The sequence below is a fragment of the Salmo salar genome, chromosome 27, assembly GCF_965601325.2.
Source record: "Salmo salar chromosome 27, fSalSal1, whole genome shotgun sequence".
Classification (NCBI taxonomy): Eukaryota; Metazoa; Chordata; class Actinopteri; order Salmoniformes; family Salmonidae; genus Salmo; species Salmo salar.
This window is the reverse complement of record NC_138317.1, coordinates 17,915,544-17,940,155: the sequence shown is the minus strand read 5'-3', so window position 1 is coordinate 17,940,155 and position 24,612 is coordinate 17,915,544. Positions and strand designations below refer to the sequence as shown.

Sequence of the window (24,612 nt, the reverse complement as noted above, 5' to 3'; positions counted from 1 at the left end):
TTTATTTAAATAAATGAGGAAATAAAAGCATTTTATTTTTATACATTTTTTTGTTGTTGCATTTAGTCATTCCCCCCCCCCCATCCCTGGCTGGGTAAAGTAACAGAAGAATGTTGGTTACCACAGTCCGTCCTAACCTGCTACGAAAAGTAACTTCCGGTCGTACGTATATCGAATTGGCAAATACCATGTCAATAGGCTCCTTGTAGGGCGGAGGTGTAAATGCATGAATCACGACCCAGTCGTAGGCTACATTGTTTCTTTTTCAAGTGCACCATCAACGCACTTCGTAGATCGAAACAATGTAGACCTATCGACGTGCACATCTTGTCGAAAAGCCTAAACGAATGTTGATTCATGAATATACTTTTTACCTGTTCTCTTGATGTTTTGTCCACCTCGACCTGTCTCTGAAGAATTTCTGCTCTTTCTTCGGCTTCATCTGCCTGTTGCTGTAAAACTTTAATCTTTCGCTTAACCGCGTCGATGCTGTTGTTTCCAGACATTGTCTTGTTTGCGAGCGTAGGCTAAGCCTAGTTAGTTTTTCTTCTCTAAAACGTTTCTTCGAACTTCGACTTCAGCTCGAGTTGTCCTGAAATGAAGAAAAAAAAAGCAGCAACGCCCCACCAAGAAGGGAACACGTTGATTGTAGTAGATTAGTGGCGTGAAAATACGTTCTTTCTCCTAACAGCAGTGACTCAATAACGCACTAAATTTTACACAGGTCTTACCTACTTTCGTAAAATGTTTTCAAATTAGCCTAACCCTGTGTTAGGTGGTTTAGATAGCTCTCCTGCTGCTATAATCAGCTAAGATTTTTTTTTCTACAGACGTGGCAAGTAAGCAAACCTAATTCATTGGTTTCCGCTTTCGAAAATGGGAGGGGGATTTCTTTCAATTGTGCGCGGTTCTAACTTAATATCATTCAAACAAACGAATTCAAAATTGCCTTGACAAGCGTTGTGCGGTCCAGTCTCTTCCTCCCTGACTCCAAATCACTATGCCGGCTCGGTTTCCCTTCTCTTTCCTTTTCAACCCACTTCCGGCTTGCGCCACACCCAGTCTAGTGTAGACAATTGACTGGAATGCTGATCCAGAGTCTGCCCCTACAACTAGTTGGTCCCAAGACGAAAAGCAAAAATGATCGCCTGTCAGCGCATTGAGCACGATGTCTCTTCCACAGGAAGGCACTCCCTGTTATACGTGTCCTGATCAGGTAAAGTGACGTACAATTGATAAAATCACTCGCATTCCAAGCCACTCCCGGGGTAGCATATGAGAAAGTCCATATATGGGGGTATATTTGGGAAACTTCAGCTTTTATTAACAGAAACCAACCTAGGCTGTAGGTAGTGTGCGTGTATGATTATTTCCCCAGTATTTTATCTAAATTGATTTCGTTATTTGTTTGTGTCTGTTCGTGTATGGTTTAAACGTTTGACATAGCCATCATTCTGTCTCTGAGCTGCTATGTCACACTGTATCTATACCCTGTCTAGAGTCTAATTTAAGTGGAATGCAATTTTCAACTGCATGAGAATGTAATCTCTACATCACGATGTAGTAAACGTTGTACGTGTGTATGCCTTCTATCTACAGGCAATTTTGTATTGTATGCCTACTTGTTCATCGTGTGTGACTACAGTATGTGCTTGGTACGTGTACATTTTTTTGCTTGTCATCACATCGTACCTGAAGCATGTTTCAAAGCCCTCCAGACACAGAATATGACGGTTTCTTAATTCCTTCATATTTCACAACAACTGGAGGATGCCGAGACATGCACCAGAACACACACACAAATCAAGTCACTACTTGTGAACCATTTATGTGAATTCAGTGTGATATAAAACAATAACATTCGTTTTGTCCTCTAATATGTTGGTTTAACGATGCGTTAAAATACATATTATTTTTCTATGAAAATATTGGTTACATTTTTTTGCCACGCCAAGCCTGTGCAGCAGGTCTAGATATTTAAATTATGCCCGAAATAATCTTTCCTTGTGAGATGAAATAAGTATTTCGAATGTAATTGAACTCTTTCGTTTCAGTGAATAAACACAGCTGTGAAGGCGACTGTTTCAAACAGGGAAAAAAAAAAAAAAAAAAAAGACTGTTTCAAACAGCCTTGAGATGCAGAGTATTGAGAAATCCTGCTGTAGTCATCATTTCCTGGCCCTCCCTTCTTCTCTCAATCCACCGTCAATACCAGGATTGTGTTTACTAGGGCACACACCTGAAAACATATTGCAACAGAAAAAGAAAATAAGCGTTTCTTATTGGTCAAATCCAGGTAGTCCCCTCCTCGATTTCTTCTGTTTGGCGCCTAACGAACGTGTGTTGTTCCCTCGTGAATGGTTTCAGAAAGTGGCTCGATTGTCCACTTCCAGTTGTTACCGCCAAGTGTCGCTCCAGACAGCTATATACGTTGAGTATCTGGCGCTGCCCATTGATTCTGCTATGCCCAGTTTATCAATTTATAATTGTATAAGTAGGTCGAATTAGACGTTTGTTAACTATAAGTCTATAAAAAAATTATACAAATTTGGCTACATCTTGGCTATTTCAGGATTTTATCTAATGACTGAAATTAAGACATAAAATGTAAATTACGTGAAGAATGATGTGCTTTGGCCGAAAAAGGGCAAAATATGTGTGCCAAAACGCCGTGTGACTGCAATACTGTGGCAAATCGCTGGGCTCTTCCGAAGCCACATTTTTGCTACTTCTATGCTAAAATGGTCAGTTAGCACTTAGCAAGGGATTATTAGTTAGCATGAGTTATGCAAAAATCTGTAAACTGTTAGCAGGAGTTGTAATACTGAAATAGGGTGTAGTGGTAGCCTACATGGTAAAATGTGTTAGCTTTTAGTAGAAGCTGGATGCTAAACAATGGGTGTTTCTCAATATGCATACTAACGTGCTCCACATTGTCATGCTCCAAGTGCATTCTCTTGAGTAGGTTCTCGTGCGGACGAGAGTGTGGAGAATGCATAATTAAGTGATAATGCCAGAGAAGCCAGTGTTTGGAGGATATATTGGTACGGGTGTTGTTTGTCGAGGGCCGGCAAACCGTGCCAATATATCCTCCAAACACCGGCTTCGAGGGCATTATCACTTTTATACAACGGGTTACCAACATATTCAAATAATGATTGACATATTTTAATTGAGAACGTTATTTTGATGAATTTATTCATACTATTTCATCCTTCCACAAGATATAGTCCCGACACAAATCTAGGGTTGCAACCCAAGCCGGCTGGTCATTCGTTCTATCGGTTCGGAAGCCAGAGACCCAGTCGTTCAGTCTTTTGGACGCAACCCAGGTCATTCGTTCTAAATGTTCCATTGCCATATTGCCTGATCACCTGGCATATAAAATGTGCTCTCTCCTCAGGACACTGTTGTTCAGAGGAGCTAGCCAACAACAAAGCTAACACGATCACTTCAAACTGAAGCTGGAAAGACTTCCAACTAGCTGCACGTAGTTTTCTTTGACCTGTTTTCTATTGATAGTTCTTTGTATATATCCATACAAATGATGCTGATTTATGATTTCGACTGGCTGAGAAAAGCTGCCTACCTGTCTGTCTCATCCTGACACATTCATTACAATGGGACAGCTGGAGAATTTGAATTATTGAAACAATGTTGCAAATGTCGGAGAAACAGACAGCAAAGTTTATACAAAACTCGGCTGTTGAAAAATAAGAGTCTAAAAGAAATGTGAGATGAATATGCTTTTTATAGTGGAGATCAAGTTTATAAATTGCCTGGATGTGCTGATGAGACAGTGGATTGCGCATGTCAGATGGAATATAGTAAATATGCATTTTAAACTCATAGATTTAGCCAGTGGTCATTTGTGGAATAGACACGGGCTGGATTGCGGTTTTAACCAATCAGCATTCAGGATTAAACCCAGCCATTGTATAAAACATTACATTTGAGAAGCACTCGCACTCCCCCTACTGTATTACCTCATGCTTCACCTCCCCATTCACTGAGCATTCTTCCAGCCAGGACAATGGCAACAATAGACGAAACAAGATATACACAAAGCAAACGTTTTACTTCATAATTATCAGCTAGCTATATGCGAATCGTAATAATGTAGCTAACCAAATAGTTTAACAGGCAAAATTGACCTAAAACGAATATTATGCCAGTTAATGTCAATTCTTCGTGGGTACCTAGCTAACAATTATTCGTGGCTATCTGGCTAGATAACAGTAGTAGCTAGCCAGTTAGCCCTATTGACTTATTATGGGCTCGCGATCTATGGTCTGTAGGCAGGTAAAAATGTCTAAATTAATTTGAGAAGTGCCCTCTGTGCTCCATTTACCATACTTTGATTTTGACTCATACTCCGACCCTCCCGTGCTCCAATTTGCGTGCTTGGAGCACAGTAGTATGCATTTTGAGAAACACCCTTTGCCTTCAGCAGGAGTTGAATGCACATTTGTTTTAGCCATTAGCCGCTGGTTAAGTAGTGCTGCTGAAGGAGCGGAGCTTTGAGAGCTCCTTAATGTGTGAAGATTGAGTTGCTCTTTACCCTCTTGCTGAAAACTGTGTGCCTGTGATTTAGTGCGTAAGGAGCTAGGCATACTCAGGCAGTCATAAAACTGTCCTTTAGCATGTCTTATTATGACACTAATCACAAGCATGTGGAGAGAGGCAGACGGGCCACGTAGGTCAAGGAAAGGTTTATCCCAACGACTTAGAACTCTGACTCCTCTGAGACTTAATGACACTGGAAAAGACACACACACCAATAGAGGCTGCTGAGGGGAGGACAGCTCATAATAATGGCTGGAATGGAGTGGTATCAACCTCATGGAAACCATATCTTTGATGTTTGATACCATTCCATTGACTCCATTCCAGTCATTATTATCAGCTGTCCTACCTTCAGCAGCCTCCACTGACACACACACAAATACACACATTGCACACTCAAAAGGACCACACACACACAGAGAAAGAGCGAGCAGAGCAACATTTGGAGAGATCTGGTTACACTTTAGGGACAAATGTCCTTCACTAATCTCTTTGGCACTATCGCTTCACACTAATCTAGTTGTCTCTATGGAACAATTATTATATTCTGGGGGAGATATTTAGGACATACCAAGGTAGAGGGGAAAGAAAGTGGGGGCCCATATAATATAGAAATACATGTTATTAAGAAAGGTATAAGGTAGACCTTAAAGGTAAATCCATATTAATTAAGAAGAGAAGTAATTGGATGAAAGGGTAATGTACACTTAACCAGACCACTCACACTAAATTCTTCCTCTGCTTTGTTGTTCGCTACATACAGTACTTTAGTCTGAGGATGACATCATTGGAGTAATTTCTGGTGATAGGGCACAAGGAGTATTGTACAAAACAAAGTTTTCAGTGATTGGATCTTCTATAACCAACCAGAGTATCAAAGCCAATGACAAATTTTCAAACCACCACTTTCCAACTGATGTTCTTACTCTGGCCCAAGACATCGATTTCTGGACCAATGAGATGGCCCCAAATGTGTTCGCATTCGGTGTAGGGTTGGGGAGGTACTCAGATCCAAACTCATTACAGAGAAAAAACTAACGTTAGTGGGCGTGGCGTAGCGTTTGGCTGGAACAAGGAGTTTGGATAACCAGGAAAAAGTACACTCCCCTCGGTATGTATTTGGACAGTGAAGCTAAAATGTTGAATTTAACTCTATTCTCCAGAATTTCAGCTTTGAGATCAAATGTTTTATGAAGCAACAGTACAGAATGTTTTATTTGAGAGTATTTTCATACATATCTGTTTTACCGTTTAAAAATGAAGCACTTTATGTATCTGGTCCCACCCTTGTGAAGTCATAGGTATTTGGATAAATTCACTTATGTATCAAAGCGGTCAAAAGTATAGAATTTGGTCCCATGTTTCTTGCACACAATGACTACATCAAGTTTTGTGACTCTACAAACTTGTTGTATGCATTTGCAGTTTGTTTTGGGTTATGTTTTGCCCAATAGTAACTGAATGGTGAATGAAGTCATTTTCTTTCTAATTGAGTAGATAAGATGTTTCTGAACACCTAAATTAATCCTGATAATTCCATGATTAAGAAAAATCATGATTTAATCATGAATAATGATAAGTGAGATGCCGTTCAGACGCTACAACAAAAAATGCTAACCTCTCACCATTACCAAGAAGGGGAGGTTAGCATATTTGGGGAGGTATGATCTTTATTCATGAATTTGGGGGCATGAACATCATTACTCATGATTAACTGTAATCAAGGTAGCATCCACATTAATGTAGAAGTGTTCAGAAACATCTTCAATTCTTGTTTACAATCAAATTTACCATTCAGTTCCTTTTGGGGCAAAACATACTGTAATCCGAAACACAACCAAAACAAACTGAAAATGCATCCAACAAGTTTTTAGAGTCACAAGCTTGATGGAGTCATTGCGTGCTAGGAATATGGGTCCAAATACTACACTTTTGACTACTTTAATACACTATGAGTGAAATTTGTCCAAACACTTATTCAAATGGGGGGACTAGATATATAAAGTGCTTTCATTTCTAAATGGCAAATGTATGAAAATTCTCTAAAATAAAAGGTGACATTCTGTACTGTCACCTCATAGGAAACATTTGAACTCAAATCAAAATGCTGGAGTATAGAGCCAAATAAAAAAATGGAGCTTCATTGTCCAAATACATACGGAGGGGAGTGTATCCAGTATATAAAGTTTAATATTTTTTTGTTTGTTTAGTAAGTCTGTCCCATTGGCTTCTATGAGACAGCTGTACATCCCCCTCCTCTGGTATTTCTGTTATGCCCCATTCTATCCCCCTTTCAGACCACTAAACCCCACCCCACCCCCTCAATGGAAATAACCTTGTGGGCATGGCCTTTGTATCCCCTATACACTCCTCATATAGGATGGCTCATGAGAAGAGATTATTTTACATAGGTCTCTGGTCCCCTTTCATACGAATATACCGTATATTCACACATATGCACAAGGACAAGACAGAGAGGTGTATTCAAAGAAAGGTGTCTTCACAGGTATATGCACAAGAAAATGCATGCATGCGCACGAACACACACACACAATACGGATTTGAAGCTTGCAAAGATGAAAAACACACACATGATTTTACCACATAACTGTACAGACAGTGGAGGGCAGACAGACCACACAAGAGCACATAACACCCGTAATGACCTTGGCTTGTTATAAACCATACAAATCATTGGGTAATCATCACTCCAAGGCACCACACAATACCTATTTACTGTAAAACACACACACGCACACAAACCTAAGCCACTCTGGTATTTCAACATGGTCACTCCATGCATTCTCTCTATTGAGAGAAACGATTGTGATGACAGCTGCTGTTTGTGCTATATCTAAAGTCCGGAGAAAAGTACTTCATTACAGTCAACTAGGGGAAATACAGAGAGAGAGAGAAATAGAGAATTACTGAGACCTAAGTTGTTGGAGAAAAAGATACCTAAACCACAAGAAGAGTAAAGAAATACGAAGGGGGAGGGGACTAGGATGAGATTGCCAACCCAAGAATAGAGAGTGGCAACCCAAGTATAGTCTTGGCCGCGGTAGCCTCAAGGTTAGAGAGGCGGGTCGGTAACGGGAGGTTTGCGGGTTCGAATCCCAGTGCTGACTTGAAAAAGTGAGCTGGCAACTGGAGAATTGCAGGCATCAATAACTCACATGCCATCTACAGTTACTGTGCCCTTGAGCAAAGCCCTTAAACCCCAAACTACTCCTGGGGTTCCGCTCTGTTGCTGACCCTGTGCTGCTCCCAGCCTGCTGTGTAGGTTGGGTACTGTCACAGCAAAAATAACATCTGTGCAAATGGACAATAAGGGTCTATTATATTCTATTCCATTCTTTGGGGAGCGTTCAGATAGTAAAGCCTGTGTGCACAATCCAAAATGCAAATGAAAACCAAACCTTTGAATTTTATCTTAGCTTCCTAGCACTAGAGTTAACCCTTAACTCCAGCGGGTTACTGCTCGAAATAAACTGCCAACAAAGGGGACTAAAAGTGTCAGTCAAACTGTCACTAAATTATCATCCCAGAAACAGGCATGGCCCTGTGGTTTTCACATACTCCTTGGCCAAACTAAAGCAGGCCTTTTTTGGCAATGTATGGGTAAAGGCTCTATGGCTCGCGAATCCAAATGTCATCTGTTGTTCAGAAAGTCTGAATGGTTATATTATCTGTTGCTCAAAAAGTCTTTGGAGTTGGTTAGTGTCTTGTGTTTCTATCGCTTGTACCATAACAGCAACTATTTCCAGTGTACGTCATTCCTGTTCCTTTGGACCCACAGGGTCTGCAAGCTTTTGTTTTAGCTCAGCACCAACACTCCTGATTCAACTCAAGGGCTTATTGATTAGTTAAATCAGGTGTGTTAGTGCTGGGCTGGAACAAAAGCCTGCACACCCTGTGGGTCCCCAAGACCAGACTTGACGAATGCTACTCTAGTAAGAATATCTATGTTTATTGTCCCTAAAATGGTAGCATGATTGGTGGGATAGTCATAGCTCGATTGGATGATATCATGGTCAGAATATGGGGATGAAACAGCAGTAGCAGTGGATGGGTGATCAGAGCGAATGAAAGGAATGGGAGCTAGGGGAGACACAAGGCACCAGGTTTAACCTCCTGTGGTCGAAACTTGTCTAACCCTGTAAGAGCAGATTGTGTTTTCATAGCACAAGTGTGCTCGCTTTGTCATACACTATGTAATATGAGCAGGTATGAGGCTTCTGGTACCTTCAAGCTTGGTAAATCCTTAATGGGTCTCCTGCACAGAACCTGCATCGCTCCGGGTTCAAAGATCTTATCTCTAACCTATTATAACTTTGGGACTTTCTAAGGCATCTAGCTAGACCTATTCTACACCCTCTGCTGTTGATGATGATCATTGGACCAATTCCACCACCTCTTCAATCTTCACATCGTTTCCAAAGCAACCCCAGCATCCAGGCCATGGCACCAATGTGACCGGCCTGGTGTCACACAAAGATCATCCCTGCTACTCAAGACCATGTAACGTAACAAATAGCCAAGGCATCAGTTCTTGGAGCTAACACAAGTTGGTAGATGTTGCACCTAACCACTGGTCACGGGTCAGCTACTGTATTTTATCGTCCTCCTAATACTTAAGGTTAGGAAATGGGGTTGGGTAATCTGATATTAGACCTGTAAGACCTTGGAAGAACACAACACACTTACATCTGCGGCCTTCTTGTCCGCAACCTCCAACTTCTCCTGGGCATCCTTCAAGGCCTCAGAGTATTTGTCCAGCTCATCCTCAGTCCCCTTCAGCTTCTTCTGCATCTGCAGCAACTCATCCTCATGCTGAGAGAGAGAGAGCAAGAGTGAGAGAAGGAAGTAGAGAGGGAGGGAGGGCAATAAGAGGAAAGAGAGATGGCAAAAGGGTGTGTGAGATTTGTACACTCTTTTCACACTATGGTGTGGACCTGAATCATACTGTGCTGACTCTATTTTCTTTTCACCTTGACCTTTCCAGCACTGTTCCAGCAACTACGGTGGATACATTACCAGGCCAGCACAGTAAAGCTCGGCTTAATAGTGTGAAAATAGTATTCATTAACTGATAGCCTCATAGCCTTGTCCATCTCCATTCATCAAGGCATCTTGACTGTCACCCAGGCCTGGGTTCAAATAGTATTTGTCTTCTTTCAAATAATTTTTGCGCTTGAGCCTTCGTGGCGTGGCAAATGGACCGGTTTGACACTTTTGGGACTATTCCATTGACTCCATTGTGCCAGGCAAGCTAGGAAAGTATTTGAAAGAAAACAAATACTAGTTGAACCCATGTCTCTAGCCACCTCACCTGTCCTCTTGTCACAAGTAACCTAAAGCCTGGTGGACATGCCTGCCATGGTTCCACTTCAATGACATCTAGATATAAATACTTGCTCTGGATGGTAACATCCCCCAACAATCACTCAGTGAAAGGATCCAGCATCGTATTCCATCCTAGTGTCTTGCCCTTCGCAATTTCTCTGTGGAGAGATCACTAGCTAAACCATCCCAGCCTTGACTGACAGCTTGTCTGGCCTCGCTAATGAGAGAAATACGGTCTTACGTTTCTCTCAAGTTGTCTAGGCATGGTTTAGAATTTTCCAGTTGTCATTTTTTGGGGGACAGAGGTCACTTTGGACTCAGTTGTTAAGTCTTGTCAAATCTGTCCTATTCTTAACCGTATTCTAACCTCTAGTATTTATAGTAATGTCATGAACTTGTTACCTTATTTTCAAGAAGAATAAATGAATGTAAAACAAAACCCTTCAAAATAAAATATTGAAAATAATAAAGAAAATATAATTACATCTGTTACAAACACATCTAGAAAAGCAGGTGAGATGATACCTTCACCAACCAGTATATTACAATATCAGTAAAACATGTCACATCTATTTGACCAATTACTTTCTAATTCTATCGTTTAACGATGACCGGCCTAGGAGTTGTAACGGAGTTGTATCTAAGCAGACCATTTCCAATCACACAGCAACATTATGGAAACCAATAAGCCATTTCACCTTTCGAGACTTCCACCCCCCGTCATGACAACATTTTCTGGTGGTTAATTGGATTTCCAGTTGTACAGACAATTCAGTGCTCTGGTCAAAATAAGTTCAATATATAGGGACTGGGATGCCATGTGTGACACACCCATACATCCTTTTCTGGTCACTAAAAAATACATCTGAAAAGTCCTTAAAGTCCGCACAATAGGTATACAACCTGACCATGACGTAGAAAAATGACAGAATGACATCATTGCAACCAGTTTTGCTCCCTGGGGTAGTAGTAACCTATAGTTGCCTATTTGACTGCCCAAGGTGCCCATGTCCCCATCTATGATAGAGGATCCCCCCACTCTCTGTGATGTGGTTGGCCCACCTGCTTGCTTCTCTCCTCGGCTGCCTTCTTGTCGGTATCGGCCTGTTCTGCCGCGTCCAGAGCGTTCTCCTTATCCAGCTTCAACATAAGCATCTTCTTCTTGACTGCCTCCATTTTTATGAAGGTCTTTTGGGCTTTTTGACCGAGAAAAGGAGGGAAAAGAGGGATAAAGGGTGCAGGACAGTCCTGTCAACTCAGTGGAATAGGAGAGACAGAGAGAGAAGGAGGGAGGGAGAAAGAGCAGAAGAGAGACCAAACTCTGGGATAGAAAGAGAACATATATATCCCAGAGTAGATGACCACACCCACAAACATGCCCCTCCCATTCTATCCTTCTGGCTCCACCCAACTCAATCCTTTAAAGGTCAATTCTTTAAATTGATCTACTGAGCCTTCCTCTCTTTAATAAAGCAAAGTAGGATGATCTTACCTTGATGTTGCGTTGTTCTCCCTAATGGTTAAGGTCAGGTTTGGAGAACGCATGCTGATTCTAGATCTGTGCATACGGACAACTTCTACCGGCAGATAGAAAGCCTGTTCTCATCCATTTCCTTCTGTCTTCCTGTGTCAGCTGTCATAAATTTGATTTATTCTTTGACATAATTGACATATATTGTGTGTTTCCTGTTGTGTGGTCTTTTACTAATAAAAACAACGGTGGTGGGGTTTTAGTAATAAAAACAAAGGTGGTGGGAGAGAGAGAGAAGGACAATGAGCGGGGCATAGAGGATTAGGCAGATGCTGTCATAAAACAAAAGAGACGGTTCTATTTCTGTCCTCCACACATGCACACCGCACACACACAGGGTTCAAATTACAAAGGTGTCTAGGAGTGCAGGGTAGTGTGGGGAGTGGGCACTCCCATAATACATCAGGAATCCCCCATACCATAGCTCTGGGCACCATTTAAATATTAGCTTCAGGGTTTGAAATGACAACATTGGCAACAAAACAACAGTAGTAATTTTCCTTATTATTCATCCAAACTACAAAATTACATATTGGGTTCCTTACCCTATAAGGAGTCTATCGACAAGGTAAGGCAGCAATCTATCCTTTAGTTTTTACTAGCCGCTGGCTCCAAACACTAACTTTTGTGCATTTTTGTCCAAAAACCAATACAAGTTAATGTCCCCGATATAAGCATTTTTTGCATTTGATGTCCAAATCATCTTAAAAAGTAACTTTGAGGTAGACAATTAATTTGAGACACTTTGCGATCATTTGGACAGGAAATGCTAAACATGCTAACAAGGAGAAAGCACATCATCTCAACAGCTTACGCCAAAGATTCATGGCATACTAAATATTAAGAGATCATAAACTTATACTACTTCATAACTCTTTTACAACAGCAACACCTGCTCATGTGCCTGACACCACTACTACAAACTCCAATTCTCTTAAACATCAACTTGACAGACAAAGATACAGAGTGACTGAAAGAGAGACGTCTAGCAATTTTACGTTAGGTTAAAGCAAGGTACAAAAGTCAACAACACTTAAGATCCGATTCAATCAGATCCGCTTTAGCCGACATCCGCATAGCTGATGTTTTGATGGTGCCGGAACTGCGAGCTGTCAAATCCACAAGCAGCTCCCAGCATTATACCTAAAGCAGACATTGCCATTGGCTGCACGGACTCGCATTAAAATAAATCCCATGCAGCCTTGTTTACAAGTTCGAACACTGGAATGTGAGATGTAACCTACACCTCGATTAGGCTGATAGAAATCGTCATTATTTTGTTTAATGATTTTCAATATGAACCTTATTATTCCTATATAGCCTACACTTTCTCGTTCTGAACTTCTAACGTGAGTGGGACGGGTGTGGCTTCGTGACAATGATCAAGAGCAGCTGCTCACCGATTTGACAGCTCCAATGAAGTTACACCTCTGACACCCCGCCAAAACATAAGCTATGCGAGTGTCGGCTATCGCCAGTTAGCGCTTGATCTGATTGAATCTAGGCCTTAGTTTTGGAGGTCAGATCCAAGGTTTCATGTACTCTTCTAATAGTTACACAGTTGTTAAATGTAAGAACAATTTAAGACAGTTTGGTTGTACTGTGACCTTCCTAAAACGTTAAGAATACCATAATCAGGCAATTATTTAAGCGCGAGAGAAAAATAAAGAGAGAGACATGTAGAAAGGGAAAGAGAGGGAGATAGCTTGAAGAAGGGGCCACAGTACAGCTTCCCGGTAACCCCACTCCCCCTGCTTCTCTCCCAGACCACCAGAGCTTGTCGGGGCTTACAGTGCCATGGCATCCCCAATGTTGGTAAATTCCAATGATGAATGGGGTGCAGGCGGGCCATAGAGAGGCGCCCACTATGCCAACTATGTCCCCCAATGGGGATATTTATACATGTTACTTGGCTGACATTGTCCCCAGCATTAGGGAGGGAGGGATAGAGAGAAACAAAAAGAGATGGAGAAGGGAGTGAGATATACTGTATATAGCTAGAGAGAAAGAGAGAGGTAGTGGACAAGAGTAAGAGGGTTAGAGAAGGGAGAAAATACAAGTCATGTGGTCGACAGTGTCCAGGTTTAGACTGTGGAAGGAAGGAAGGGAGAAAGAGAAACGAAGAGATGGCTAAGAGAGTGAGATAGAACCTGTCCGTAAACAACTCCTCATGGAGATGAGACAATTGGACAGGTGGGTAGGGACTAAGGGCTGTTTCTGGATGGAGCCATAGAGTGAGAGAGAAAAAGAGAGGTAGTGGAAAAGAGAGTAAGAGAGATGGACAAAGACGGGCGGTGGAATTCATTTATAAAAATGGCATAGAGAGAGGAAGTTAAAAAGGGTAAAGGGAAAAGAGAGATGGTGAAGAAGGTGAGAGAGTTAAGTGTGTTGGGGTTTGATAGATTTGACCTGTTTCGGTAGAGGCATCAAGTCACCGTGAGGGGTTTAGGGGGAGGTATTTGGGGAAGCGGTGTCAGCCTACATTAGATAGATATAGAGTGTGAGACAGTGGGATACATGAGCTAAGGCCCTCCAAAAGACAGCTGCGTTTTACCACCGAATTGGATTGACGTACTACGGGGATCGTCATAGTCTGATATGAGCTTTGTTAGCCACAGCTAATTGAGTGATTGTCTGTACAATGTGCCAGTTTATAGCAGAGCTAGATTCGATTACCAGAATGCAGTGGTAATGCTTCAGGTAAGAGCAACTGTTGGTAACACTTCCTTTGGACCTTTTTTATCACAAGGTCTACCTAACACTGTCATAATAATGACATACAGATGTCATAAACAGTCATGACCGCTTATGACAACTGTTACAAACCTTTTTTAGGTTTACCTAGGCATTAATTCCAAATAGGATAGGCATGCCAACAAACTTACCATAATAACGGTTTGTGTCAGGACCATGATAAATTGTGGAAATAAGTCTTCATAACTACACCACCTGTTGTTTTGACAGAGGGCTCAAGTGAGGTGGACCACAACTATCTGTAGTAAGAGCACAAATCAAGAAGACCCTTTTTATACCAGCACAGAACTTGTCAAAACGAGTGGATATATGCCATTGATACGTAAATATGACAATATAATTTTGATAACAACTTGAAAGGCAACATTTGGATTTGACATTCATATCTTTAGTATGGGCTTCTATAAACATAAATTGAATATAGTACAGTCAAATAAAGACAGACACAAAATCATTGCCCATGTCATTTTTAGCCAGATTGATACACACTATGCAAGCCAGCAAAATATGGTACATGAGTCAAATTAAGATGACAAGAAATTACAAGAATAAAGAAAGCCTCATTTAAAGCATTTTAGTTTCAAAAGAATTTAAAGGCAAATATAATGGTTGCTCAGCTGTCCGTTGTTCAAAAACAGTCCCCGATGTCATTGGTTTAGTCCTTAATAGAGAAGACTCCGTTTTATAATTCGATGTTTGCAAAAAGTTGTTGATTTCCCCTATCTCTCAATGCATCTCAAAATGGATTACATGGTGTATTGTCTTAGTTCCACCTTCCAATGTCTGTTTTTTTGACTGCTTCTTTTATATAGTCTACCAAGTCCACTAGAGTTAAACTTGGAAACTACATTGCTTATGCTGTAGTGATCCATACAGGGATTAGGTTTATTTTGTCCATTTAGGTAAAACTTTATTTTATGCTCCCTTATTGCCAAGTATTTACTTTGTAACTACATGGTAATAGCATCATTCTTTCTGGTAATTACTTGAAATTAATTATTAACAATTGTCACTTTCTGGTATTTGTGATGAAGAATCCCCAAGTAATATACACAGAGTGCACAAATCATTAGGAACACCTTCCTAATATTGAGTTGCACCCCATTTGCCCTCAGAACAGCCTCAATGCGTTGGGGGATGAACTCTGCAAGGTGTCGAAAGCATTCCACAGGGATGCTGGCCCATGTTGACTCCACTGCTTCCAATAGTTGTCAAGTTGGCTGGATGTCCTTTGGGTGGTGGAACATTCTTGATACGCTCGGGAAACTGTTGAGTGTGAAAAACCCAGCAGCGTTGCAGTTCTTGACACACTCAAATCAGTGCGCCTGGCAACTCCTACCATACACGTTCAAAGGCACTTAAATATTTTGTCTTGCCCATTCACTCTCTGAATGGCACAGATACACAATCCATTTCTCAAGGCTTAAAAATCCTTCTTTAACCCATCTCCTCCCCTATATCTACACTGATTGAAGTGCATTTAACAGAAGACATCAATAAGGGAGCATAGCTTTCACCTGGATTCACCTGTTCCTAATGTTTTTTACACTCAGTGTATACACTACCGTTCAAAAGTTTGGGGTCACTTAGAAATGTCCTTGTTTTTGAAAGAAAAGCACATGTTTTGTCCATTAAAATAACATCAAATTGTTCAGAAATACAGTGTAGACATTGTTAATGTTGTAAATGACTATTGTAGCTGGAAACGGCTGATTTTTAATGGAATATCTACATAGGCGTACAGAGGCCCATTATCAGCAACCATCACTCCTGTGTTCCAATGGTACGTTGTGTTAACTAATCCAAGTTTATCAGTTTGAGAAACAGATGCCTCACAAGTCCTCAACTGGCAGCTTCATTAAATAGTACACGCAAAACACCAGTCTCAACATCAACAGTGAAGAGGCGACTCCGGGATGCTGGCCTTCTAGGCAGAGTTCCTCTGTCCAATCTCTGTGTTATTTTGCCCATCTTAATATTTTATTTTTATTGGCCAGTCTGAGATATGGCTTTTTCTTTGTAACTCTGCCTAGAAGGCCAGCCTCCCAGAGTCACCTCTTCACTGTTGACGTTGAGACTGGTGTTTTGGGGATACTATTTAATGAAGCTGCCAGTTGAGGACTTGTGAGGCGTCTGTTTCACAAACTAGACACTCTAATGTACTTGTCCTCTTGCTCAGTTGTGCACCGGGGCCTCCCACTCCTCTTTCTATTCTGGTTAGAGCCAGTTTGCACTAGTCTGTGAAGGGAGTAGTACACAGTGTTGTACAAGATCTTCAGTTTCTTAGCAATTTCTCGCATGGAATAGCCTTCACTTCTCAGAACAAGAGTAGACTGACGAGTTTCAGAAGAAAGTTATTTGTTTCTGGCCATTTTGAGCCTGTAATTGAACCCACAAATGCTGATGCTCCAGATACTCAACTAGTCTAAAGTAGGCCAGTTGTATTGCTTCTTTAAGCAGAACAATAGTTTTCAGCTGTGCTAACATAATTGCAAAAGGGTTTTCTAATGATCAATTAGCCTTTAAAAATGATAAACTTGGATTAGCTAACACAACGTGCCATTGGAACACAGGAGTGATGGTTGCTGATAATGGGCCTCTGTACATCTATGTAGATATTCCATTAAAAATCTGCCATTTCCAGCTACAATAGTCATTTACAACATTAACAATGTCTACACAGTATTTCTGATCAATTTGATGTTATTTTAAATGGACAAAAAATTTAGCTTTTCTTTCAAAAACAAGGACATTTCTAAATGACCCCAAACTTTTGTAAGGTAGTGTATGTGCCATGAAGCGAGTTACATTACTTTGAGCATTTAAAGTATATGTATGTGATCCCTGCAGGAAATGAACCACAAACCAGTGGGTAAGTAAGTAAGTAATTTTAGAATAATAATTGTCATTATGCTGTTGCCATGTGGTTTCTAAGTAAAAACATGGTAATTAGGGGAGAGAAATACAGTGCTACCTCATTCTTGTACAGTCACTCTAATGTTTGGCCTGTGTCATGAGAGGTCTTAACTTACCTGCTTAAATAAGGAAGGAAGAATAAATAAACAAATCATTAGCATCATAAACAGCGGTGAGAATTAGATAATCCTAATTATGGAAATGTAAAGGACTTAAATATGTGTATGTGAGCATGTATGACTGTGTGTGTCTGTGGTGTGTGTCTGTGGTGTGTCTGTGGTGTGTGTTTGTGCATATCCATGTGTCTCAGCACAAGCTGCTATATATATACACATCCACATCCTAATGCAAAGAAGCAGCTACCCAACCATCATTAATGCAGTGTCCCATTCACTTAGACAAAACCCATCAGGTTTGGTTATCCATTCACTGCTTTTATATTTGCTGTCCATTTCCTGCATATTCTTCTTTGGAAAATCATCATTGCATAACTCCCTTCCTGTTATTCACGCCACTTTAATAGGTCCTCATTAGTCCAGCATCGATTCCAAAAGGGAGCAGTATAAATCCAAATAATCCCAAGCGAGAAACACAAAAGAATAGCGTAGTCACATATTGCCGCTGGTCGTGTACTGTAAAGCAAAAGCCAAGAAACAAATATATATATATATTTGAAAATTAATATGATACTTCCTTTTAAGTGTAAAAAGAGGAAGACTATTTCAAGTTCAGTTCTGATGTTCTCTTCGGCCTATTTTTGAGAGTAGGGGAGCAGTGTGACACGTCAGGCTCTCGTGGTGGTTCTGCTGTGGCTTCGCTCTCCTCTGGAATGTCCTGAAGATCTGAGTAAAGAGACAATTTGCAAATAAACAATTTATATCAAAGCAAACACCATGGCCTTTATTATGATGCCAGAGATGGTGGTTAATGACAGATTCTTTCGAATAGTGACAAACAGGTTATTTTCATGCAAACTTGGAGGGTACTGTAGTCTTTTGTTTCGTTGGGCTAGAAATCATTGGTGTAGTGCATTCCTTTACTGGGATCTCTCTCTCTCTTTCAACAGGGAGTAGAATGATGGCGCTCAGCACTAGCCCTGGAAAGACATCTCCACCCACACACAAACACTGAGAGAAGCAGAGGGATGTGAGTTGTTCGCATGCACACACAGAGAGAGAACATGAGGTGAGAAGGGCAGCGATGGTGTGTGTGTCCCAGAAAGAGACAATTTGTGCCTCATCACAAAATCGATGTGTTATATAAAACTGTGTGTGGGCTTGCATTAGCATTATGGAGAGGAAAGAAGTAAGCCTATCTCTGCTAAAGTACATTTCAATATAATTATACTACAGGGGGATATCCCCTGTTGGGAATTGTGTATTTCTTTATATTTCGTATTTTGCTGCTTTTTGCTGTTTGAATTAATCACGAAAAAACAGGCCTTATTTTAGGGCATTTTCAACCTGCCAGCTCCTATTAGTTAACACCATGGCACCAACTCGCCTTACGAACGTTCTATTCCCAGTCTATTGTTCTACGTCACAATGCCTGCTTTGCTATTGTTGGCCCACGTTGCTGGTAGTTAAAATGTAAACAACAAAAAGTAACTAATGGAACTCTGAGGTTGTCCCATTGTTTCCTATTGGGAAATATAGGTATGTCTGTCTATTTTGCCAAATATCTCACAATGTGTACATTTAGATTTTTTCAAACTGGACACCATTTTAATCATGAGAATCTCCTCTTTCTAATTATGTAAGGCTGAGCAGCGTACTCTGTTGTCATCAAACGCTACCCCAAAATGCCGTTTGCCCTTGGAACGCTGAGCTCCCCCATTGTTTTCCTATGGAGAGGCATGCTGGTATATTTCGCCAAATATCTCGCAATGTGTATATTTTGATTTTCTCAAGTTGGACACCATTTTAAATCAGGATAATCTCCTCTTTCTAATTACATAAGGTTGGGTAGCGTACTCTGCTGTCATCGATCGCCAGACCAGAAATAGTTAAAAGTTTCAATTTCTTCCCTACTTCCTCATTATGCAGACGTAAGCACACTTGGCACCATCGAGGTGCAAATGTTTACTTTCTACACAAGTTGTTATTTTTCAGTTTCATCAAAAGAACAGATTGTGGTGGTAAAATAAAAGGGGATACATTTTTTGGCGCCAAGCTCTGCGAACGTTCGATTCCATTCATTTGCTATGGGCTCGCGCAAGTGTTCCAGCTTAGCCAATGTTCTTTTGCCATTTTTTTGCCTTGGGTGAATTTTGACTTGTTCTATTGTCCAGCCTACAACAAGTGCAGCTGAAAATTCACTCATCAAAACCACTGCTACAGTTGCTGGCGATCATGGCAATGCAGTGACTAGCCCACAGAGTTTGGCTAGGCTAGTCTCTGTCAACGGTGAAGCTAGCAGAGCCCCCCTCCCAGTACCGCCACCAGCCTCCTTGCCGCCACCCAGCTAAGCAGCAGCTGCTAGCAATGCTAAATCACACGGGCCAGAGCCACTTACATCCAGAGGAGCAACCCCAGATGACCTTGGGGTTGAGAAGCCCAACCAGGTCACATTAGGTAAGTTTCCAGTAAGATTGTATTCAGGGAAGAAGCTGTCTTTTGGTAAGAATTCAGTACAAACTGTTGCAGCCTTTTGTTTCTCCTGATGAAATTTCGGTCCAGCACGTCATCAGATTCAACCTTTACCATTAAAGGGTTCTGTGATTGGAAGCATGCTTTACAGAGAGATAAAGGACTGAACGAACATGCCACCTCGAAATAACACTTAACGTGAGGCTATGGAGAGAGAGAAACGCGTAAAGAGACAGGGCAGGAAATATCAACACTGGTTGACACGGATCAGCTTGCACGTCATCGATATTACCTGGGCTCTATTGTTGACATTATTGCATTTCTAGCAGATAACTTCTCTAGGGTAGGGGGCAGTATTTTGACGTCTGGATGAAAGGCGTGCCCAAATTAAACTGCCTGCTACTCAGACTCAGAAGGAAGGATATGCATATTATTAGTAGATTTGGATAGAAAACACTCAGAAGTTTCTAAAACTGTTTGAATGATGTCTGTGAGCATAACAGAACTCATATGGCAGGCAAAACCCTGAGAAAAATCCAACCAGGAAGTAGGAAATCTGAGGTTGTAGTTTTTTTCAAATGATTGCCTTTACATTATACAGTGACTTAGGGTTCATTTTGCACTTCCTACGGCTTCCACTAGATGTCAACAGTCTTTAGAAAGTTGTTTGAGACTTTTATGGTGAACAGAGAGCGAACAAAGGAAGTTGGAAGTTGTTGACTCAGGTAAGGACATGACTTCATTGGCACGCATTCACCTGAGAGGGAGCTGTGTTCCATTACATTTTTCAAGACATTGGAATCGTCCGGTTGGAATATTATTTAACTTTTATGTTAAAAAGGCCCTAAAGATTGATGCTATACATTGTTTGACATGTCTCTACGAACGTAAATATAACTTTTTTTGACTTTTCGTCGTGAAATCTTCGGCGCGCTTCCTACATTTGGAGTAGCTTACTGAACGCGCAACCAACAAGGAGGTATTTGGACATAAATTATGGACTTTATCGAACAAAACAACATTTATTGTGGACCTAGGATTCTTGGGAGTGCATTCTGATGATCATCAAAGGTAAGTGAATATTTATAATGCTATTTATGATTTTAGATGACTCCAAAATGGCGGGTATCTGTATTGCCTGCTGTTGTTTTCTGAGCGCTGTACTCAGATTATTGCAAAGTGTGCTTTCCCCGTGAAGCTTTTTTGAAATCTGTCACAGCGGTTGCATTAAGGAGATATGTATCTATAATTCTTTGAATAACAGTTTAATATTTTATCAACGTTTATGATGAGTATTTCTATAAATTGATGTGCTCATTCACCTAAAGTTTTTGAAGGAAAAACATTTCAGAATATTACGGGCCAATGTAAAATGGGGTTTTTGGATATAAATATGAACTTTATCGAGCAAAACATACATGTATTGTGTAACATGAAGTCCTATGAGTGCCATCTGATGAAGATCATCAAAGGTTAGTGCTTAATTTTAGCTGTATTTCTGGTTTTTGTGACGCCTCTTCTTGCTTGGAAAATAGCTGTGTGGCTTTTCTTGTTTAGATGGTGTCCTAACATAATCTAATGTTTTGCTTTCGCCGTAAAGCCTTTTTGAAATCGGACAATGTGGTTGGATTAACGAGAGTCTTATCTATAAAATGGTGTATAACACTTGTATGTGTGAGAAGTTTGAATTGTGAGATTTTGGTGGTTTTGAATTTGCCGCCCTGCTATTTCACTGGCTGTTGAATAGTGTGTCCCGCAGGTGGGACGGCCACGTCCCACATACCCAAGAGAGATGAATCAAATCACTCTGAGAAGAGATCACGATGCATTTAAAAGCATGACAGAGGAAGGCAGTGGGTGGTTCTTGTCATTGTTTGAGTATACCCTCCAAAAAGACCAAGAGTTGGCCAAGATAGCACCAACCCTCCCAAGTGGCGCATTGGTCTAAGGCACTGCATCGCAGTTGCTAGCTGTGCCACTCGAGATCCTGGTTTGAGTCCAGGCTCTGTCGCAGCCGGCCTTGACAGGGAGACCCATGGGGCGGCTCACAATTGGCCCAGCGTCGTCCAGGTTAGGGGAGGGTTTGGCGGCAGGGATGTCCTTGTCCCATCGCACTCTAGGGACTCCTGTGACGGGCCGGGCGCATGCACGCTGACACGGTCGCCAGGTGTACGGTGTTTCCTCCAGGTTAAGCGGGCATTGTGTCAAGAAGCAGTGCGGTTTGGTTGGGTAGTGTTTCGGAGGACTCATGGCTCTCAACCTTCGCCTCTCCCAAGTCCGTATAGGAGTTGCAGTGATGAGACAAGACTGTAACTACCAATTGGAAACCACAAAATTGGGGAGAAGAAGGGGTAAAAGTAAAAAAAAAAAAGTAAGGTAGCACCAACCATTCCCCATAACGCAACCTACACGAGCCACGACGCCCAGAATGACTTAATAAAACAAATGAGAAACTTAGTAACAGAGCATATTGTCGGGGAAGTGGACAGAACGAGGGACCCAACAGACTATGAAAACTTTTCAATCGTACTTCGGTTTGTAGATGGAAACTATGAAATAAAAGAGCCTTCTGACTATAGCCACTGCAGATGCAGGTGATGCCAACACTCTCATAGAGTGGTTGGACTGAGAACTGACAAAATCCTCTGTCAAGTCTACAACAGAGCCTCTGATGTCAGGGAAGCAAGGGGGAGTGCAGAAACGTCTACAGGAGAAATTGGGTTGAGACATACCTTATGTTCATTGCTTTAACCACCATTTTCATCTGGTGGTGGTCCATGCCATGACAGCAGAGATTTTTTAAAACATTTGTAACCTTTAAAAATACTTAAGAAAGCCCACTGTTGGAGTTCATTACAAGGGGGAAACACAAACGCCTGCTGAACCAGCCACTGTACAAGTTATCCTTAAGTCCTCCAAGGATATATCCCAGTAGCTGACGCAGGTTGAAAACTAACAAGCTTTTCCTGCAGATGTGAAAGTCAAGGAAGTGGGGTTGCTGCGCACCATATCGAGCCCAGCTTCAGATTTATCGCTCTCATGGTACCCAAGATTCTGTTACTTTTTGACCCACCAAACAAAATGCTCCAGTCAGAATAGATGGATCTCGTAACAGCTGTCCAACTGGTGAACAATGCATCAGAGTATGTTGACGGTCGGGATGGAGGCAGGATAACTAAGGGCTTTATTAATACACTAATGGTAACGACTTATTCTCTTACCTAATTTAAATAAGTACCGCCTTGTAACCAACATCGCAGAAGGCGTGTTCGGAGAGGGGCGTAGTTTACATAGCTAAGTAGCTAGTCTACTGGGGCCGGTTGCACCAGTTGGTCGTAAGTGGGTCGTAACTACCGCCGACGTAAAATGTGCTCTACGCCGGACCTAAAAATGATACCTGTTGCACCACCTGGGCGTAAGCCCTTTATGAGCTATGCCTTGGCATAGATTCTTCGCCTAGTAGCTAGCAGGCGGAGCGCACCAAAGTGTGTCGACTCGCGAACATTCTCGATGGTAACACTATTCTTCTTAGAAACACTATTCAAAAACTGCAATAACGGAGCATGGGGTGTCTTTGTCTATCGGTTTCACAACCAGTGGGCCTTTAGACGGGAACGAATAATAATATATCGGAGCAACACTCTGGATATGTATACAGACGGGGAGTGTATCGTGAGGTTCCACTATAGCAGTTCTGATCAGTTTGAAATAATCGATGAGCTTTCACCGGCGCTGTCCCCGGCTTTGCAAACTCTGATTGCGCTTCGGTTCTATGCCAAAGGTGCATTTCAAAACAGTGGAGGACAGGATAAATGTCAGCAGATCCACAGTCTACGGGATACCAGGCATCATCGAATGTTATTGACGGGTCTCATGTCAGGATACAGACCCCTTCTGACCATGAATCAGATATGTCAACAGATAAGGATTTCACTCCAACGTACAGCTTGCCTGCAATGAGGGGATGAAGATTACAGACGTGGTGGCCTGGGTCTACCCACGACGCACGGCTCCTACTAGAGAGCGCACTCCAGCGGGAGTTTGTAGAGGTTAGACTTTGTGGCATCCTGCTGGGGGACAGTGGCTACCCACTAAAAAGGTGGCTGATGACACCAATGTTGGCACCCAGGACAGACCAGGAGCAGGAGTACAACAATGCTCATGCTGAGGCGAGGTGCCTTATTGAGTGCTGCATAGGGGTGCTGAAGCACAGGTTTGTAGCCTACTTTTTCATTAGGCTATGAAATGCACCAAATAACATAAGATGACTGCATTACCACACCGTTTTATTGCGTTGTGCTCTCACTAGGTTCCACTGCCTACATGGAGAGATAAGAATGGCACCAGAGAGGACCTGCACCATTGTTGCTGTCACAGTGGTATTGCAGAATAGCTGCGTGAAGAAGAGGCTGCCCCATCCCATGACTGAGCCAGGGCACAGGAAAACCATAGGGAACCTGCTGGTCCAGAAAACATCAAAGGTCGACTGGTCCGGAATCAAATCATCGATCAAATGTAGCCAATAGGTCTAGGTTAAATGAGAGACGTAGAAACTTATATAACCAGCATAACCAATCAATAAATATATACGTTGTAACAATTAAAAAGCATATCTTCCTTTCCTTCCTTCAGTCTTGAAAGTCTTACAGGCAGTATTTACAAATGCAAATACTACACTTAAAATGATTGTAAATCAAATAGGCCTATTCAATGTACAATTTCTTATTATTGCTCGCGCTACAATTAACTGCTGCTGTTGTTGCTCAAGGAACCTAATTTCCAAATGTAATTTATTTTTCTCAAGCTCTAATTTGTATTTTTTCCACTCAGTTTCTAAGTTTCCATCTCTACTCTCTCTATCTCATTCTCTATGAGCATCAGCTGCATCTCATTTAGCTGCTCTTGTGTTGG

The 24,612-nt window shown here is 41.5% G+C and overlaps 2 protein-coding genes and 1 long non-coding RNA gene across 20 annotated transcripts in view; 1 reads left to right on the top strand and 2 right to left on the bottom strand.

The window, feature by feature from the left end:
* tpm3 (tropomyosin 3) overlaps window positions 1-11,229 on the bottom strand; it is a 35,910-nt gene extending 24,681 nt beyond the window's left edge. For 4 of the 14 annotated variants that reach the window (XM_014177645.3, XM_014177644.3, XM_014177643.3 and 1 more), the window contains exons 1-2: window positions 10,975-11,229; window positions 9,274-9,399 (exon numbers count right to left, since the gene is read on the bottom strand). In XM_014177645.3, the coding sequence (XP_014033120.1) occupies window positions 9,274-9,399; window positions 10,975-11,088 (240 nt within the window). In that variant the 5' untranslated portion in view covers window positions 11,089-11,229. 14 annotated transcript variants of the gene reach the window in all.
* Window positions 1,083-24,293, top strand: LOC106588552 (uncharacterized). The gene is made up of 3 exons (XR_001324674.3): window positions 1,083-1,216; window positions 18,180-18,259; window positions 24,011-24,293. It is a non-coding gene; the product is annotated as an uncharacterized LOC106588552 (long non-coding RNA).
* Window positions 14,649-24,612, bottom strand: part of LOC106588550 (rho guanine nucleotide exchange factor 2) — a 102,527-nt gene continuing 92,563 nt past the window's right edge. For all 5 annotated transcript variants that reach the window (XM_082970067.1, XM_082970065.1, XM_082970066.1 and 2 more), the window contains one exon: window positions 14,649-17,955. In XM_082970067.1, coding sequence (XP_082826193.1) covers window positions 17,831-17,955 — 125 coding nt within the window. In that variant the 3' untranslated portion in view covers window positions 14,649-17,830. The remainder of the gene's footprint in view (window positions 17,956-24,612) is intronic.